A 20,714-nucleotide genomic window follows, 5' to 3' on the forward strand; every position below is an offset into this window, starting at 1 on the left:
GATCATCGATAGAGAGTAGCAAAGCACCAGCTCCTTCTCATGGTGAGTCACACATGATTTAAAGAAAAGTGCTCTTTATCCGGACCTATTTGGCCACGCCTCCAATGACAATAATTAAGTTTTAGGCTTGGCAACCCACAAGTATTTTTAAGTTCCTCTTCCTCGAAATAATGAATTCGGGTTAGCTTCGCTTCCTTCTCTCTCGCTCCGTCTCTCTCCTTGGTCCTGAAACCATTGCGGCGTCGCTGTCCGACGTGCTGATTCAGCGCTCGACAAACCGGAAGTGATTACGGGACGCACCCTTTCAAAAAAGCTTTTGCCTCCAAAGATAACTTGGTATCCGGCGGACGGCATGAATATGGACATATGGTTGTCATCTGTGTTTACTCCAATAAGTCACATTGGCTACACACTCTAAATGACCACTTGATTAATTTTCAACAAGTGGGGGGCGACATTGTGCCTGGGGGGGGGGACCCCAGCACACCCGTCGGTACTCGTGATTTCCCCCCCCCCCCCAATTGTTTTTTCTTGAGGGCCAAAACGTTTTCGTGGAACGTAGAGGTTAATTTGTTTTTTAAATGGGCAATTTTTTGATCAAGCCAAGTGGGGTGAGAGCGCCCCAGAAGTAGATCGGCTCTTCCGGGAAAAAAATCACGAAATTCCGATGGCAACCAAGCCCCTTGAAAAATGTGAAAATGACACAGTCGTTCAGGGCTCTGCTAACGACCAATCACAGCTCACCTGTTATCTGAGTTTAGTCACGTGACGTTCGTAAACTGAGCCGTGATTGGTCGTTACCTGAGCCGTGATCAACGATGATGTCATTTATCGTCGACAGCGAGTAGCAAAATGGCCGCCCGAGATGGTAGAAATTGTTGGATTAATTCATATTCCATGCGAAATAAAATAATTAAATAAATAAATGGGAAAAACATTCCACAAACGCGACATTAATGCGAATATCGTGTTTAGTCAAGTGGGGCATATTGGAAATAAAATTATTCACTTGACTTCCCCTCTAAAAAATAAATAAATAAAAAAACCTTTTTTTTTTATTTGCAACCAGACCACAATTTACGGGAACGAGTATTTCCAAGACAAACAATAATCTGAGAAGTGCAAAACGAACAAATTAAACTAAGAAGTCAAGAGCTTTAGGAATGAAACTTTCTTTCTAATGAACACTTGAACACAAAAAGTTTGAGTAACACCGACCGATTATTTTTCTTACATCTTTGTTTTAAATATTGTTTTATTTCCATATGTACAATACAGTAGGTTATTGAGGTGTTTAACAAGGCCGTGAACACAGCACAACACAGGACTTGAGCGAGAAGGGAAAGGAGGACGTGCAGCCCCTCCCACCTCCGAGTGGGAGAGGCAAAAAGAGAGAGACGGGAAGAGAGACGACGAAGAGGAGGAGATGGTGCGAGAGAGTGAGGAAGAGGAGAGGGCGAAAGCGACCGTGGCACAAACCGGGACGACGATGAGCTCGACGTGAAAGCGCGTTCATGATGCTTTAAAAAATATATCTCTTCTCTCTTTTCTTTTTTTGTTATTTTTTTTACCTTTTTTTTTTTAATCATCCGACTCTTATTTTTTTCCTGCCCCCTCCCCTCGTTTTTTTTTGCGTTCGTGACGACGACGACGAGGAGGAGACGCACACGCAGGTGCGACCATTACACACACGCAGACGATTTTGTTGCATTTATCATTTTGTTGAGACATGTGGGAGCGGCATCGAGGAGAATCTTTCGTTTCTGTTGAGGGAGGGTGGCGGGATTGGAAGAGGTGGTGGGAGGTTGGGTGATACCTCTGCCCAAAATAATGCTACCTCTGCGAGATGGCGCTGCTCCGGTATTTATGAATGAGCTCTGTAATGGCGCCCCTTGCATTCTGCCTTCTTTCCTTCCTTCTTCCTTCTTTGCAACATTCCTTCCTTCTTTGTCATCGTGACGCATGAAGCCGCTTCGGTGATGACTGTGGTTGCGATGATGATGATGATGATGATGATGATGATGATGGTGGAGATGGAGATGGTAGTGGCAGTTAATCCTCCCATCTGGATGTTTATTTGAAGCCGCATTTTATGGCAAGACATTGCACATTTATTAGAAAATATGGAGGGGGGGCAGTGGAACAAAATGAAGCACTGTGAAGACAAATATTCACCGCGTGTCGCTTTCATATCAATTTATTTTTTTAGATTTTTTACTAGTTGAAAAAAGGGATGTAGTGTGACAACTTAGGGAAATGGATCCGTTCTACCCTCACCCCCCCTCCCCGCCCCCAAAAAATTTATGTAACATGTATTTCAATTAGGACAAATTGCACTCCATAATTTATTCCCTACAAATATACAGTAAATATAATTTTAAAGAATGAAACCATTTTTTTCCTACTGTCTCTCAGCTCATCACGGCATTAATATTAGTTGTTCTTCACAGATGATAAAGAATACATGTGAGTAGTTATGTTCTCTGGTACATGTGTTACACGCCAGTCCAGATGGAAGACATCCATGTTAGTTGCAGCCCCACATCATGAAACTCTCACACTTGTCTTGGCGCTGCTCTTGTGTTTAACTTGGGTCTCGTCAGACCACAGGAGATGTTTCCAGGAATCCATGTCCTTAGTCTGCTTGTCTTCTGCAAACTTTCTTGTACATCATCTGCTTTCTGGGATGTCCAATTTGCTGCCGTGTTCAGCGTATGGTCTGAGCTCTAACACGTTGACCTTTGACCCCCTGAACTCTGCACCAATGCTGGCAGTACTCGTACTGGTATTTTCCGAAGACGACCTCTGGATGTGTCGATGAGCACGGTGCTGCGACTCCCTTTCAGGTTGGCAATCAGAATTTTCAGATTCTCTGAATGTTGAGTGCCATGAAGGCACAATTCTTAACACACCTGCTCTCCATTCACGCCTGAGACGTTGTAACACTAATGAGTCTCAAGTTGCAGGCCACCGGGAGGAGAACATTTTCTCGGGATGTGCTCACTTTTGTTGCGAGCTGTTTCGACTTTGCTTCAACTTTTTTTTTTTTTTTAAATCCAATGCTGTGTATTTGTTAAAGTACATTTCAGATTGGTCATTAATTGTGCTATATTTAAGCACACTTCAAAAGTTCAAGTTGTGCTTCTTGCTACAGTGGCTTACAATACTGTTAATATCCCTTTTTTCTTTTTTTTTTTTGACAAACACTTGGACCTACTCCGTTCCTGCACATTAATGGTGGTCATTATAGAACCAGTCGGACACTGTGGTGCCCGATGCTTTTTTGTTTTACGCAACTCCCGCAAAAAAAGCCCAAAATGACTCTCTACTTTTTGCAGCGGAGCTCCTTTATTGATTCCTGCGTCGTCTGTCGTCATGAATATGCGTGCTGGATTTCGTGGCGACTGGGTGCAGAATTGCTATTTTGTTTTAAATGAAAATCACAGAAAAATCTCAGATGACAAACTGCAAGTTTCACGCTGTTACTTCCTAGGGATTTGAAAGCGTCTTTTCCCCTATGAATGTTTTTGCTGGTTTAGTGTCCATCGGACACATTAGTGGTGGATACAAATATTTTTTTCCAAAAAAAATCCCAGAAATAAACCCAACAGTCGGACGCCCTGGCGCTGGATGCTGCTATTTTCTAACACACCAGGGAGTGTTTTGTGTTTGTGGAACTTTTTTTTTTTTTTAATGCATGCATGACATGGCCTTCATCCCGGTTGCATCACGTGCCATACAGAGCAGGATTCCCTGGCTTTGTTTGCCATCTGTGCTGCATTCGGCCGCGGCTCGAGCAGTATTAGTGAGCAAAAAAAGCGGCCGAGTGGATCCAAGCGGTCCGCCTTGCTTCCCATCTGTCGCTGCGGGCAGCTGCGTCACGTGGATGTGGCTAACAATAAATATAGTTCATTTGGAAAGTATTGCACATTTATTCGAAATGAAGAACAAAATAGGGAGAAAAAAATGTGTGCGCATTCTTGATGCCGAAAAATTGTATTATTTAATTATTATAAATTATTAATTATTTTAAAATGATTTGTCCCCTCAAATTATATACTCAACATCTCATAATAATCATTACAAAATGAAGAAAAAACCAACACTTTTTGTGTAAATTAAAAAAAAAAAAAATCTTAAATGGTCATTATAATTTTTAAACTGGATTATTTATCATTTTTGGATTATAATCCATTAACATAGAATATATTTTTAAAAATCCCAAATTACATTTATGGTAAAATTAATAATTTTATTATTAAATACATTTAATAATTGATGTGAATTTAACAGATTTCTTTTCCGATGTAAAATCAAGAGTTTTACCAAACCTTCAATTCATTAAAAATGACCCCTAATTTTAGTAAAGAAACAAACATATTTGAATTTAAAAAGTTAAATGTAAAATATTATTTTTTTCCCCCAAATATACTTTGTCAGTATAATTTGTTCAAGTAAAATGTTATTAAAGGGGAAGTCAAGCCCAAAGAATTATTTGCAATAAAATAGTTGCTTTCACTACTCCAAACACAACATTCTAGTCATTCTTCATATTGTGTTTGCGGAATAAGAGTTCAAATGTAAAATCCACCCATTTTTTTGCCATCTCAGGTAACAACCAATCACGGCTCACCTGTTTTCTGAAGCTGAGCCATGATTGGTCGTTCACTGAGCCTTGAACATTTCCAGTCGACATGAGTGACAAAATGGCCGCCCTCTGAAATGGCTAAAAATGGATGGCTTTTGCTGCTTGACTTATATTCCACAAACGCAATTTTAATCAGAATGCCTCGTTTAAGACGTGTGAAGGTGCATAGAACATTTTATTGAAAATAATTTTGGGGGGTTGACTTCCCCTTTAAGTATAAATAAAAATGGCTCTAAAATTAGATTTCAATAATATTTTGGATTTTGTAGTAAATCAATTAACCATGTATTTAATGAGATAAATGAATTACAATTGACCAATTATAAAAAATGCTAATCCAACAAAAATATTTAATAATGAAACTGCTCATTTTGCCCATCCCAGCTGCGACATAACAAAATATGTAAAAAGTCAAACAAAATTTCATCCTGATATACGACAGGGAGGGAAATGGAAAGCTTGAAATGTGAAATACGGGTGATTGCTCCGTATTAGCGACGAGGGTGATCCAGTACGACTGATTATCATGACAAGTTGCGGTATTAGCAGCTTCTTAGCGAGAGATGCTCCGGCTTGCCCGGGTCAGGCTAATACGCGGCGCTAATACACACGGCTACACACTAATTACACCACACTCTTACATGCAGTCACGTTACGTCTGACTCCTCGTGTTTACCAGCTGATGAAGATGAAGATGATGATGATGTCACATCACTAAACATAAGGAGTCTTGTTTTGAATAGTTTGGTCGCCGCGACACAGAGAGCAAACATTTGTGAGTAACGGGCATTTACCTCCTCCTAATTACTGTGCAGATCTGTGTATGTGGCGCATGCAGTGAAATACTTAACAAGAGAAGAGTAGGTATTGAAAGGAAAAAAAATCGGTTTACAAAAAAGTTGCAAAATGACTGATTTAAAAATGGATAAAAAAAATGATTTGGAAGAAAAATTTGGCTAGTAGAGTTGGATAAAAATTAACTAAAGTAAAAAAATGTGGCTAATGAAACCAAAAACATTTTTAAATATGAAATTGTTGAAACATAATAATAATTTGGCTAGTTAAAAAAAATGATGTGGACTAAAAAAAAAAGTGGCTATAATTTTACAAAATGTGGGTTAAAAGTAGTAAAAACAAAGTAGTTAAAATGTGGCTAAAGAAACTAAAAACATTTTTAAAAATGAAATTGTTGAAACATTAAGTGGAGTAAATAATTTGGCTAGTTAAACAAAAATATTGGTAAAAAAATGATGTGTACTAAAAAAATGTGGCTATTTTAAAAAATGTGAGTTGAAAGTAGTAAAAATAAATAGTTAAAATGTGGCTAATGAAACAAAAAACATTTTTAAATAAGAAATATGGTTGAAACATTAAGTGGAGTAAATAATTTGGCTTGTTAAACAAAAATATTGGTAAAAAAATCATGTGGACTAAAAAAATGTGGTTAATTTAAAAGATGTGGGTTAAAAGTAGGAAAAAAAAGTAGTTAAAATGTGGCTAATAAAACAAAGACATTTTAGCAAACACATATTTAAAAAATGTTTGAGTGAATAAAAGTATTTTTTTAAACAATTAGGGTAAAAATTAAAACAAAAACAACAAAACTGGGTAAAAAAGTGACTAATTAAACCAAATAATTTGGGCAAAAAATGTTTTGTACTCAAAGTGAGGTTCACAATATGACGCAGCGATGCAACGCGTTGTGAATTTGTTTTTTGCGGCTCGTGGTCTCATCTGGGAAGGCGAGCGGGAACCTTAAGTCTTAAGAATTGGGTCATTGCAGACCGAGAGAGGAGGTTAAGCTCCGTGATTAGTGAGTAAGCCAAGACGGCAGCCTTACAATCTCGTCTAACGCACACACGTGTAGATTCGCGCAAATTGCAAAATTACAAATTGTCTCAGCAACATGTGGGTCATGGGCCACATACGGTCCACTTGGATCTTTACCGGCCCACTGGACATTGACACGATCAGGAGACCTTTGACATTTTTTGTATTCATTTAGCGCTTTTCCCTTCAAAAATGTGTTAGTTGAAATGTATTCTTTCATTCTTTGTTTCAATTAAGGCCCAGCCAAATAAGGGGCAAGGCGATTTTATAACCAATATAAGCCGTTTTAGGATTTTTTTGGGTCTTTTGCATTTCCAACCAATTAACTTGAGAAATAATGTCAGTGGAATTATAACAATTGTAAAATATTCATTTGGATAATTTAAAAAAAAAAAGTTACAGATGGATCGATCCTACACATGTAAACGGTTGTAGTTCCGGTAAAAAGAAATAGATCATTTTCTTTAATCAATTAATTTGTTTAGTAATTGGTTGGCTGGTGTGTTAGTTTGTTGTGGTTGATTAGTTAGTGTTAGTTGTTTAATTAGCTAGTTGAATTTTTGGTTGGTTGGTTAGTTAGTTAGTTAGTTAGTTAGTTAGTTAGTTAGTTAGTTAGTTAGTTAGTTAGTTAGTTGGTTGGTTAGATGTTTTTCTAGTGTGGTTGTTGGTTTATAAGTTGACTAGTTTGTTGATTCATAGTTGGTTTCTTAAGTGCTGTGCAAGCTGGATCGTTAGTGGGTTGGTTGGTTAGGTGGTTAGTGTGCTTGTTGATTGGTTATAGTTTTTTCCCCCGTTTTTAGTTGGTTAGTTGTAAATGGGTGTGCTTGCCAAGTTTGATGGCTTGTAGGTTGGTTCTTGTTCCTTAAGCGGTTATTAAGCTGGTTTATTACTGGGTTGGTTGGTTATTTGGTTTAGTTGTTTGTAGCATGTTTAGTAGGATAGTTAGTTTATATTTAGTGTGTTGATAGTTGTGTTGTTTCATTTTCTAGTTGCTTGATTTGATGACAGTCTCGCTATTGGTTGGTTGGTTGGTTGGTTAGTTAGTTATTGAGACGTTTTTCTGCTAGTTAGCTGGTGTTTTGGGTTAGCCCACGCATAAATGTGTTCGTGTAGTGTGTAAGTGTTTGCGAGCGCGGCACTGCGGCGGCGTGACGGTGACGAAAACGCTGGCTGGAGTGAGTCACGAGTCGGAGAAGAAAAAAAAAGGAGAATCGCACATTCCTCCCACGGCTTGCTGGGAAAGAAGCTGCAGTTACGCACATTCATGCCTGATTGATGGTGTGTGTGTGTGTGTGTGACTAAATCTGTTGATCCTGCTTGGCCAGCGGCGGCTCAAATAGGCGTGCTCGTTGACAGTATATATCCGCCGCATTCCAATATGCCCGATTAAAAGATGGATACCTCCGCACAGCGCGTGGTTTTAATCACACTCTTGATCTGCAAGGCGGCCATTGTCTTTCATGTTTGATGCTAATGCGCGCTGTGTCGAGTGACTCTCGTCGGGCAAATTATGTGCATATTTTGGCCACGGCGGAAGGTGACATTTCCACGCCAGCTGGGAAGAAGGAGGCGGAAGGAAGGAAGGAAGGATGGATGGATGAGTAGAAAGATGTTTTGGGGCTATGTGTGCCAAAGCTATCTGCTAATGCGGGGTGGGGGGGCGGCCGCACAAGATCCATTTAAAGCATTAATTCATTAAAAGGAGATGCACACGCCTTTCAAGTGGAACGGGATGGGAGTGGCTGGGTTGTCAAGCGGGGGGAAAAAAAGAAAAAACAGTCGAGCTCTCGTGTGTGCCACCTGTGTGTGTGGACGGCTAATTTTAGCTGCATGAAAAAGGCGGTTGGGGGGGGGGGTGTTGATGAGTGGCGGTGGCGTCGTCACGGTGCTGGCTCCCGGGAGAAAAGCCAAGCAAAACAAAACAAAAAAAGAAAACATGGTGGGAGGATGGGATCCAGACCGATAGATAGTCAAATGGTCAGACGACCCCCCACCCCACCCGCCGCGCCGTTGAGAAGCACACAGACCTTCGCTTATTGATCAAACAGCATCAACACTGCAGGGGGGAGGTGGGGGGGGTGCTTCATTTGATGGTAATTTGCAGTAGATGGTGGGTTGGTTAGTTGGTCAGTTGGTTAGTTTGATGGTTTGTCTGTGTATTGGTTATTGGTGAGTTAGTTGCTTGGTTTGTCAGATAGTATCTAAATATTTTGTTTAACAGATGATTAGTTAGAGGGTTGGTAGGGTTTAATTTGGCTCATTGGTTACTTTGATTAGTTAGTTGTTCAGTCGGCTTTGCTTTGTTGATTGAGTTGGATCAGGGGTGGGCAAACCTTTTGATTGGCGGGCCACAATGGGTTCTAAAATTTGACAGAGGGTCCGGACCAAGAGGAGATGGAGGGAGTGTTTTGGTCACCTCACCTCATCGGAGAAAAAAAAATACATTTAATTTTAGATGATAATGAACAAAAGCATTAGAACAAAATATCTGTCTTTGACACACCACATTATTTGGAAAATAAAACATGAACAAGGTTAATTCATTTCATTTTTTTCAAGTTCTGCGGGCTGGATTAAAACGTTTGACGGGCCGCATGTGGCCCCCGGGCCGTAGTTTGCCCACACCTTGGTTAGCTGCTTTTTTAGGTGCGTTGTTCTTTGTTCATTTATTTTATTTTCATTATTGTAGATTGGGTAGTTAGTTGGTTATTGTTAGTTGCTTTTTAAGTTATCTGGTTTGTCAGTTGGGTAATTTGCTTTTGAGTTGGTAGTTAGCGTAATAGTTTATTAGTTTGTACATTTAGGTCATTAGTTGGTTAGGTTTTGCTGTTTGTTTAGTTGAGTCGTTCTTTATTCTTAGCGATTAGTTTGCTTATTAGTCAAAAAAAAATTTTTCTTTGCATGGCTTGCTAATGGATTTCAGTTTTTTTTTTAGTGCATTAATTGGTTGCTTGGTTAATTTGTTGTTTTGATGCTGTGTTTGCTACTTTTTTTTTCACTACATGGTTTTCTAGGGTTTTTGTTAGTTGGATACTGTGTTGCATGATTACTTCGGTAGTAAGTTAGTTGGTAGTTTGTTTTTTTGGGGGTTTGTTTGCTAGTTAGTTGTTTGACTTGCATGCAAAGTCATCCGTTTATTATCCAAGGCAATCCAATCTGTTGGCTCTTTCGTGTGAGCATGCAGGAGGAATCCGCAGTGTCGGCGACATCCGTTGGCCATCGTTTGAAGACGTATCATTTAGTTCTGGAGTCCCGCTTTGTATGTTGCATCGCTGACGGCGAACGTCCATTTTGCCAACACTTGCAGGGACACGTGCATCCTGGCATAATGCGAGCGCCCGTTGCATTATTTATGCAGCGGTTGCAAGTCGGCTTTAAGGTCCCATAATAGGCTGCTTCTCTAAGCTGCCACAGCAATGAAACACAAGAATCGCATCAATACTTGCCGGGACCGCTGGATTTCGGTCACGGGCCGTCATCACTCAAGGCGTTTGGACGCCGATGGAGATTCTGCCGGGTTTTTAAAACATGCGTGGATCATGTACGTGCAAGACGGCACGTTTTGCGTCATTGTTTATGGCTGTACGACTTCTGCCTGCTGGCGTCGATTTCGATTCGATACAAAACACGCCGTGATGCCGGTTGCTTTGCATTTTCCAGCCCATTTATTTTCGCCCCAAAGGAAATAATGTCAATTGAAATGTGGTCATTGTAAAATATTTATGAAATGTACACGCCTTTTTCCAAAAATTGAATGATGGATCATACACATGTAGAGTCAATTAGTTGGTTGGCTTTTAATTAGTTGGTTAACGTGCTGGTTCGTTTGATGCTATGTTGGTTAGTTAGTGTCTTTTATTAGTTGCTTAGTGTTTTAGTATTTTTCGTTACATGATTGAATGATTGGTTATCATGTCGGTTAGTTGGTGGTTTAGTTTGCTTTTTTTGTCGGTTGGTTAGTGTTTAATTTGGTTAGTTAGTTTGTTGCTCAAGTTGTTTTCAAGTGTTATTTTGTTAGTTTGTTGGTTGCGTAATGCCTTACTTAGTACGTTGATTGATTGATTAGTGTGTGTAGTTGGTTGATTAATGAGTTTGTTACTTGGTTGGTTATTGTGTTGTTGGAGTGCTGGTTAATTTCTTTGTTTTGTGAGTTAGTTGGTTAGTGTCTTGTTTGTTTGAATAATTGGGTTGGTCACTTTGTTAGTTGGTTAGTGGGTAATTTGGTTGGTTAGTGTGTAATTTGTTTGTGTGTTAGTTGGTTGGTCGGTTACTTGGTCGTTCTGGTGGGTTGGATTTGTGTGTTGGTAGTTCATGTGTTAAGTTTGTTAGTTGGTTAGCATGATGTTTTATTATTGTCTTGTTTTTTTTTTAGTTAGCTGGTTGTACTGTTGGTGAGTGTGTTGGTCACTGCAACAGGAAGGAAGGCCTTTAAATTGCGGTATAAAACACCAAAGACTCCAACTCTCCTCAGGTGTGACACTGTCTGAAGGGTGAAAGGCGGGGGAGCCAGAATGCCGGAGCAGAGCAACGACTACCGCGTGGTGGTGTTCGGGGCGGGCGGCGTCGGGAAGAGCTCCCTGGTGCTGCGCTTCGTCAAGGGCACCTTCCGCGACACCTACATCCCCACCGTGGAGGACACGTACCGCCAGGTGATCAGCTGCGACAAGAGCGTGTGCACGCTGCAGATCACCGACACCACCGGGAGCCACCAGTTCCCCGCCATGCAGCGCCTGTCCATCTCCAAGGGACACGCCTTCATTCTGGTCTACTCCATCACCAGCAAGCAGTCGCTGGAGGAGCTCAAGCCCATCTACCAACAGGTGTGTGTGTGTGGTTCTGCTCTTGCCTACCAAATTTCATTGTAATCAAAACTGGCTCTGATTTTCTGCCCTATAGGCGTAAAAGTATCAATTATGTATAAAATATTTTTTTCTCAGTCTTGAGTTTTGATTTGAACTTTTTGAGTTCTACCTTATTCTTAAAAAAAAAAAAAAAAAACGGTTCATTAAGCTTTGCGAAAACACCCCACACCACATTCAAAAATACTAAGTTTAAATGTATGCATATGTAAGAATATGCACTACTGATTCAAATAAATACAAATAAAATATTTCTGGGGGTCTCATAAAATTCTTGCTTCAGGTCCCTGAATTAACCTGCAAAAAAATGCTTCTCAAATCAGTTCAATGATTTACAGAATTGCTCCGTAAAGAAAAATAGTGATTTTGAGCCTTGCATGTTAGAACTAGTGATAGACCGATTATCGGCGGGGCAGATGATCGAGGCCGATATTTGCCATTATCGGCATCAGCCTTTTTTGAAAATTTAAGGCCGATAAATTAAACGCTGGTTTATTTTGGCTCGTTGCAGCACTCTCTCTCTCTCTCTCTTTCGCACGCACGCACGCTCTCTCTCTGCTGTGCTCGTGGCCTTGCCTGCAGAAGCGGATTGTTCCACCCACAGCATTATCTGCTTGGTTTCGTGTAGCAGCCAATCAGCAGTAAACTGCCTGTTTGCTTTTTCACCTCGAGTCACCTGCACTACAGGAAAGTTCCTGCGATCATAGGTAGCGACGGAAACAAACTGACGAAATTAGAATAAAACGTCTACTACAACTCACAAGTAATGGAAAACTTTTTGCCGTCGTAAACTTTAAAGAGAGGTTTGTTATTATTGAACTCGAAGACACGCAACCGAGCCTGGGAGCTCGGGGCAATTTTTTGTTCGACTTTTAAAAAGTTAAAAAGATCTAAAAAAGCTTTAATACGTTGTAAATCACAAAAATTGTTTAATACATATATGCTTAAAGGCATTTAAACTAAGTCAAGTTTTGGAGTTTTTAGTTTTCAAAATTTTGACACCTTTTTTCAACCAATGAATATCGGCTTGAAATATTGGTTCTGAAATTATCGGCCCCCATGATTACCAATAATCGGTATATCGGCCCTGAAAAAAAAAACATATCGGTCTCTCACTAGTTAGAACTAAGCGATCCTCCACTGAAGTTTGAGATGCTGATTCTGGACTCCGACCCACTGTCCTGGTCCGCAGGTGCTGGCGATCAAGGGCAACGTGGAGGCCATCCCCATCATGCTGGTTGGCAACAAAAGCGACGAGACCCAGCGCGAGGTGGACACCAAGGACGGCGAGGCGCAAGCCACCCAGTGGAAGTGCGCCTTCATGGAGACGTCGGCCAAGACCAACCACAACGTGACCGAGCTCTTCCAGGAGCTGCTCAACCTGGACAAGAAGCGCAACATGAGCCTCAACATCGACGGCAAGCGCTCGGGGAAGCAGTCGCGCGCCGAGAGACTGAAGGGCAAGTGCAGCGTCATGTAAACGACCACGAGAAAGGACGACGACTCAAAACAGGAGGAATCCCTCGTCATTCGCATCCATCCTCCCAGTCATGACTCAGCGGTCGTTCGACGCCGCCGATCGGGAATCCTCGAATCCACCCTCCACATACTCATCGCGTAGACAAACAAAATATTAAAAGAGCTCGTTTTTTTTTTTCCTGTGAGGTGGGAGAGCATGAACGCCACACAAGAAGGCTGTAAATAAATGCCATTTACGACCCGATTCCCATCCTCACCGAAAACAACTCGCAGAAAACGAGACAAAAAACAACAACAATCATCTCTCCTCATTCGTCACCCCCCTAGTGGAAACGCACACACGACCACGCCACGCAACGATCCTTTTAAGACTCCTCCTGAAAGCGTGACGCATTTAGGGAACGTCGGGAAACCGGAGCGCCCCAGCTTTTACCTGGAGATGAGTGATCCACGGGAATGGATGTTGCCAAGACAGTGAGACTGGAAGGGAATTTGGGGGTTTTCTGAAGGTCAAGAATGTCCTTTTTTTTTTTTTTTTTTGCCTTTTTTTTTAATGCTTTAAGTCAAGACTCACTGAAAAACAAAAGCACACAAGAGTATAACAAAAAAAGAGATGGATGTATTTATTTTCCTTGTGCAACCTGAATCTGTATGATTTTTTTTTTCTTCATGAGATTTTTAGTTCCTCATCTCATTCTCATCCATTTAACTAGTCTATTTCACACAGAGACCGGATACCGCCCCAACAGAAAGCGCTCTCACATACGTATAAAGTAGTTAACGGACAGAACAGGACGAGAGGAGTGAGCGTGAAACTTTCACATGGCTTTGCTGTATACCTTTATCTCTCGTCTCTTTCTCCTGGCAAAATGATACATCTGAGACGTTACGGGAACCCTAATCACCCTTTTTCAGAACCAGAACCCGGCAAAAGAGATTCAGTGTGTGTGCTTTCACACAACCACACAGCAACACTTTAAGCAAAACAGAAGTGAGTGTCAAATGTTAAACTTTGCACCCTTGTCCCTGCATCATAGAGAGGTCGTCCCGTCTGTTACTGCTTTCATACAGAGATGTTGCAAAATGGCCGCATCCCCCCAAAAAAAAAAAAAAAAAATACAGCATGCATCCCCTTTGCCTTTTCCACCCAACCCGGCATAAAGTGGGATCTTGCTGCAATAGCATGCGCTTTCAGATTATTAATGACATCAGTGTCTGCTGTGAGGAATAGTTGTCAGCTTTGTGACGCCCATTTTTGGATCCTCATCGGCCGATACGAGCCGTGTAAAAGGGGTTCCTATGATTTTGTCACCCAGTCACCCACCGATGCGTTCATAGTCCACTCAACACACACATTGCACTTTACGACATGAACACACATTTGCATACAGCACCGTTTCATTTTATTTTTTTGCACACAAAAAGCACAATACTTTTTTACCTATTTCTACCTTTTTATTTATTTATTTATTTTTGCCGGGGGGTTCTGTTAAAAACCCAGAAGTGGTTGAAAGGAAAAGAAAAAAGCAAGAAGAGATTGAGAAGGTGCCGACTTTGGTTTTATTCACCAGTCTTGAGGAACAGTCGCGTCCCTCACCACCGCGAGCTCTCCCATGACTTGCGCAATCTTGTGGATGATATCGTGCTTAAAGTCAGATATATCATACCGTTGCCATGCCGATGGAAAGAACCCTCAACTCAGTTTGGGTAACCCAGTTTTAGATGTACGCTTTACCATTTGGATACCAGGGATGCTCTATTTAACTCCTTTTTCAAAATGTCCATTCATTTCTAATATTTTAAAAACAAGAAAAAAATGGGTTATTTAAACATCAAGCGCTTTAGCGTGGGCTGTGCGATGGCAAGCAAGACACTATTAAACATTTTTAAAAGTAACATCTGGTCAAAGGCAAACATATTTCTATTAAAGTTATTAGAAAAAATATATAATATTATGATGCTGTTTCAAATCGGATAACATAAACTCAAGGTGAAGCTAGCAAGCTAAGTGCTAACTTGTAAACCATTTTGTGGACGTGTAGCACAAGAATTTGATGGACTAACAATTGGCCCCTTGTGGCTGAAGGCTGATGGTAGCCATCTTATGTTGCCATTGTTACTGCCAACTTTGATTTGTTTTTTGCTGAAAACATTATCAATGCGTGTTTTACACTAGGCTCCCTGCATGGAGAAAGGAGAGCCTCTTAAAGAATAAATGTCACCGTTTGCATCGAACATTCAGAGTATTTTATCTCAGTTTTGTGAAACGTGATTTACAAATGTTCTGTTTACATTTCACAGCTAATTTATCCCTGATGGGCTTTGCTTTCATTTTTATTGTTTATGCTTTTGACAACATAATGCAGACAAATCTTCCAGTAGCTTGTCTCCCAGAGTTATTGGTACAACCGTATGCCACACGCTGTGGTATTGTCGCCGTAGAGACGGTTAATAATGTGAAAATGCCATGGCGAAATCAATGTCAAGTGGCAACGCAAGATGGCTGCTGGTGGCTTCAGTGAGCTAGCATACAAAAATCTAAAGTGTAGCTGTGATATGAACATACGCGATCCTCACTGAGGCGCTAGCGGGCACTCAGGCTTACGAAAACATAATGTAAAATTCTAAATTCAATCAGACAGATAGCTAAGTTATTTTAATGTTAACATTTATTCTCATTCATAGAAGAGACATCTAACTTTTAAACTGCCTTGGTGCGTGGGCTCACTTAAATTCATCTATCGCACCAGATCACCAACTTGTAGCTAGCTAGAGCGGATGAATACCAATAAAACATTGCCTGGACTTCATCGACAAAACATCCGGGGGAGTTACGCAGCCCGGATGGAGGTGACTTGTGTCACGTGTTGCCGACCTAATATGGATTTGTAAGTGTGTTTTTTCTCTCTCCCTCTAACCAATGGAGCCATAAATGTATCTGTTAGCTAGCAGCCGAGCTATATGCGGTTTTCCCTTTGGTTTGTTAGCGCGCCAGATTGTCGGCTGACGGCGTTTTGTTTTGCTGACGTGTTTGTTGTGCGGGTGGGAGGCAGAGCGAGAGCGCTATGAATAGGAAAGTGGTGTGAAAAAACGGAGGAGAGGCTGCACCAATCTTCCCTGTGCATAATGCAGGTGATATATGGAGACAAAATGGTGGACCACCGAATACTCACCCAAAATGATAAAATAGCCATCCAAAAACAGAAAAAAAAATATTCATAACTGCCTGTATTTTTATACCCCAAACTAGTCCCAAAACATTTTATCATTTCAAATCCATCTTGTATTACCATTCCCCTTGAAAATAAAAAGAGCCTCTTTGTTAGTATGTGCAATACGCGCAACAATTTCTGCGTTAATTACTATAAAAATAAAAGTTAGTGACCTCTAATGACCGCTTTGACACAAGTAAACAAGGTCAAATATATGCAGTTCCTAAAAGCTTTAAAATTTTTTTTTTTTTTTTTTATTAAAAACATTTTTTTTTCTAGGTATGGCAACTTTTGCCTCACCCTATGAGTGGACTCAGGAGAAGCTCACTAGCAGTCAGGAATGCTAGGACTAAGACCCTACTGATTTGTCGGACAATTTTATGATTTGATAGTCCTTTTCAAACTAATTGGATGTAGGTTTGCCAATTAAATTATATATTCGGTATATTCTTACTTTCTCATGCAACAATAAATAAATGCTGTTCATTGTTCAAAACAATGTCCCTGCACTGTTAGTCTACGAGATGAAGCGCCGACAACTAACCCTGAGATGACGTGGTTCTTGGCTACTTTGCATATAACATGTTCTTAAATAAAATAAAAAGTATAACAACCAGAAAGACAATTTGAAGACCGTTTTGGTTAAATTCAAGCATTTGCGTGACTATGGATCCACATTTCTTGCGAGGAAACTTTTGGGGGAATTAAAAAAAAATATACATTTGAAAAAGGTTGGCTGCCATCTCAATCAACAATCTCTCTTTACATCAAAGGACATGTTTTGAAATCTGAGAAGGGTATCTCTGTTTTTCATCTTTTATGGCCTAGAGATAAAAATCATCATTTAACGCGTTTTTGCATGTTAAAGTGTTGTAAAACAGTCAAATCTTCTGCCTGTGGTTCATATTGTTGTTGTTTTAAGTGTTAAGCGAGCAAAAAAAAGAAATTATTTCATTCATTAGACGCTTTACGTTAATCAGCCGATTAATCGGTTTTCGGATTTTGTTTCTGTCGATAACGGCCTAAAAAAAAGTAAAAATCCAGATTGTTTGGGCCCTCGCTAGGACACAAGTAGACAATGACTAAAGTGTATGAGGACGCAACTCCGCTAGAACTGGATGCTGCAGGACACAAAAACTTGAGGACACAAGTAGGCTAGGACACAAGTACACAAAAATAGTTTGACCTTTACGTACAGTTCGGGTAACCTTATTGATAAGCAGTTTAAAATGACACAGTGGGTATCACTGTAGTGCTCATGCTGTTGTTTCTTCCTGCAGTCCGTAATCCACACGGCCATTTTATATCTAATCCAGAATAGTGATTGAGCTGTGAAATTATTCCACGTCAATAAACTTGTCCGACTTCCTCTACCTGCCGTCTCTCCCTGTCCTTATTCTGCATTTGTTGGGCTCAAAAATAACTCAATTTGCAGCCAAAGCGGACCGATGCGCTACTTGGGTCAATTTAACCCAACTTTCTGGGTTATTCTGTGCAAAAGAACCCAGAAAGCGACAAGTAGTAGATCAGTCCATTTTTTGGACCTAAATGTTTTCAGATTATAGAGTAGGTTTTGCAGTTTTTACACTGGATGCATTTGGTGATGTAACACACCCATTTTTTTATCCAGGCTTGAGACCGGCAGTGGCTAGGAATCGACATATGGCATAAAGGGTCTGACCATTGGACCCAACTTGGTGTTACACTCTCAAGAGTTTGGTAAAAAAATAACCCAATTTGGGTCAAAAGGAACCGTTACCCTACTTGGGGGTCATACCTTCTGGATAATTTTGCACAAAGCAACCCAATAAAGTAACAGAAGGTCCTTTTTTTTTTTTTTTTTTAAACACACCAAAATGTGAGGGTACCGACCCAATTCACAGTGTTACCCACTGAGCTGCCACTAACCAATTTCTAAGAATGTTACATTAAATTTACTTCGACATCAGCACACAGCGGTCCAAAATCTCGACCATCAACCAAATCCAATCTTCAACATCTTCTGCTTGGTCAAAATAATCAGCCCAAACTTGGTTGAAAATAACCCAATCTGCTCTAAATCCACCGCTAACCCAGTGAGTGTGTTAGCAAAGCAATTTTATTTATTTTTTTTTTTTTGTGGTGTTTACACTCAGCCTCCTACTTGCTTACATTCGCTTATACGTGTGCGCTATGGTTACATATTCGATGCCGTCGTGTCGGCATGAGTCACCAACACGCCTACACACAGAAATGCACACACACGCAAACACACACATTCACATTGGCATCAGTGACCCCATTCATTCCAATGTTCCTCACAAAGATCCCTTGTTTTGTTTTCTTTTTTTTAATGAATTTATGCGTAGGTTGCACTGCTCACGGGTCCTTGTAGATAGTTGTAAATAAATTGTGTGCCGACCAAGGCTGAGACAGCAGAGGCTTAAAAAGGCGCAACCGGGAAATTTGTACGTTGCCCAGAGAAGGGGAATGATTGGGCGACGGAAGCTGGTTCAAAAAAAGTGAGAAATGATGCATTCCTTCTTGTTTTGCGGCCTGTGGTGTTACCGGTTGCCATGGCGACAAGTGGCAAAGGGGGAGACCGCGAGCCGTCGATTGGATTCATCGTAGGAAGCGTTTTTTTTTTTTTTTTAGGGGGGTGCTCCTCTGGGCTCTTCATTCCCGCATGCTCCCCCATTTTTGGTGTTCCTGCCAGCATGAGAACAAGGACACAAACTGTGAATCATCTTTTGTCTTTTTTTCTAAACTTGCAGCGCTACAGGAAAAAAAAAATAAAACGCTTTGATTTTGCGGATGTTTTCTTTTTGCACTTCATATTTTTTTGGTATTCTTGCCTCTTTTTTTTTTTTAAGAACATTAACTGAACTAATTCTGATGTATAGATATTTATTCTAGCAATAGTCTTCCTATTAAGATATACTGTGCTGATGCATCCTCTGAATAACTGAAAATAACATATACAGTATATACATAAAACTATAAATATAGATGATGATATTGATGATAATAATCAAATCTGCAAAATGATTTTCCTAATAAAATTGTGAACTTGAGGCCTGGCTTATGTTCATTGCTGTGCATCATGTCATCCTTCACCTCCAAATGAGCAGTTCACAATATAAAAACTTTAAATAATATACATCATCCTCACTGAAGATGCTGAGGCCTTCCTTTGCTGCTGCCTGCCAGCTATTGGTTGATTTCGCCTTATGAAGTCTTATATTTCTTGAAAAATGTGCCATGAAAAAAAATTTTGTGTCATGACTGTCAATCTATCTTTGACGTGCATTTTAAACTCAACCAGACGGGTAACCTAGCATATTATTTAGCTGAACCAATCAGAAGCCGGGGAAATGCTGACGTCACTGTCAGCCATTATGGAGGTGGCAAAGTGGAGGATCTGAAAAGAGTTCAACATTTCACAAGTCTTTGTAAATATAATAAATGTAATAAATCTGAATGTTGAAAACGAAATGAAGACAAAAGACTGTTGAAAATGAATGTCATGCGAGTTGTAAATGTAGCTCCGTGGGCACTCGAATCTCGTCACGTTCGCAGCCGTTGCTCGTGACAGCAACGGAAACCACCACGCCCTCCCACTTCGATGACGTCAAACAGGAATTGTCATCGGCATCAGAATTCACAGCCCACGCGTTGGCCTCCCTCCCACCGCTAACCGGTCACCCACCGTCGCGTTGTTGCCATGGAGACGGTGTGACGTCTACCACGATTTTTGCGGGGCGCCTGACCCCCGCTGAGGACAAGCCCGGCGGTCGTTACGACGCACGGAATGAGGGATCGACGGTGGGGTGTGCGCCCCTCAAATACACCCCCCCGCCCCCCATCCTCCCTCCCGCTCTCTGTCAACATGGCTGCCGCATGAGCACCGCATGGAGATGTCGCGTTGAGACTCTCAGCATCCAAGAGCAAGCTCATGCAGCACTCTTGTTTGTGCAAGAATCGAAGGAGCGGCCCCCACTCCCTCTTGCAAAGGGTGGCAAGCACAAGTGGGGTGAGAGCGCCCTCTTGTGGCAGAACAGTGGACTACAGCAGAAACAACAGTGCATTGTTGGGTCAAAAATAATCCAATTATGGGTGGAATTTTTTTTAACAACTTGTTTTTAAACAAAGGATTATTTTGAACAACAAAAATGGGTCAAATCGTCCCGAGTCGAGGTCGATCCCCTTGTGTTCTATAATTGGGTTATATTTTATTTTCATTGATTGTACTTTTTTTATGCTGAAACATCAGTGACTGCCATGGGAACAAAAGGGGAGGAGCTCATATAATATCACGTAATACAACAATAGCCACAGACTAACATTCTTTATCCTTTGCAAAAAAACTATTACAGTTGACTGTGTCGCTTGCTGTAATTTTTAAACTCTTCTTTGTTTGTGTCGGCATGACTGTGTTGTACTGCCCCCAGGTGGCCAAGTCACACACTACATAAGGCGCTGCAACGAAATGATCATGATGCACAAATGCTTGACATTCTATTCATAAAAACGTAAAATGTGCAAGTCGATAATATTGGACATAGCAAAAATAGGACAGAATATGCAGTGTAAAAGAAACATTCCTTCCTCCCAAAAAATATATTTTATTATTTGAATCTCAATGATTGTTTTGCTTTTAATTTGGCTTATCTGTGTGAAAGTGCTGAATTACATGCAACCGAACCG

The 20,714-nt window shown here is 40.7% G+C and overlaps 1 protein-coding gene across 1 annotated transcript; it reads left to right on the forward strand.

Annotated features, from left to right (window-relative positions):
• Positions 1 to 1,397: 1,397 nt before the first annotated feature.
• diras1b (DIRAS family, GTP-binding RAS-like 1b) lies at positions 1,398 to 14,712 on the forward strand. The gene is made up of 3 exons (XM_088311350.1): positions 1,398 to 1,673; positions 10,950 to 11,298; positions 12,530 to 14,712. The coding sequence occupies exons 2-3, from the start codon at positions 10,990 to 10,992 to the stop codon at positions 12,815 to 12,817; spliced, it is 597 nt and encodes a 198-aa protein (XP_088167476.1). The 5' UTR covers positions 1,398 to 1,673; positions 10,950 to 10,989; the 3' UTR covers positions 12,818 to 14,712.
• The last annotated feature ends 6,002 nt before the right edge of the window (positions 14,713 to 20,714 follow it).

Source organism: Idiotropiscis lumnitzeri, chromosome 1 (genome assembly GCF_059441095.1).
Source record: "Idiotropiscis lumnitzeri isolate Australia: NSW breed Sydney's pygmy pipehorse chromosome 1, RoL_Ilum_1.0, whole genome shotgun sequence".
Lineage (NCBI taxonomy): Eukaryota > Metazoa > Chordata > Actinopteri > Syngnathiformes > Syngnathidae > Idiotropiscis > Idiotropiscis lumnitzeri.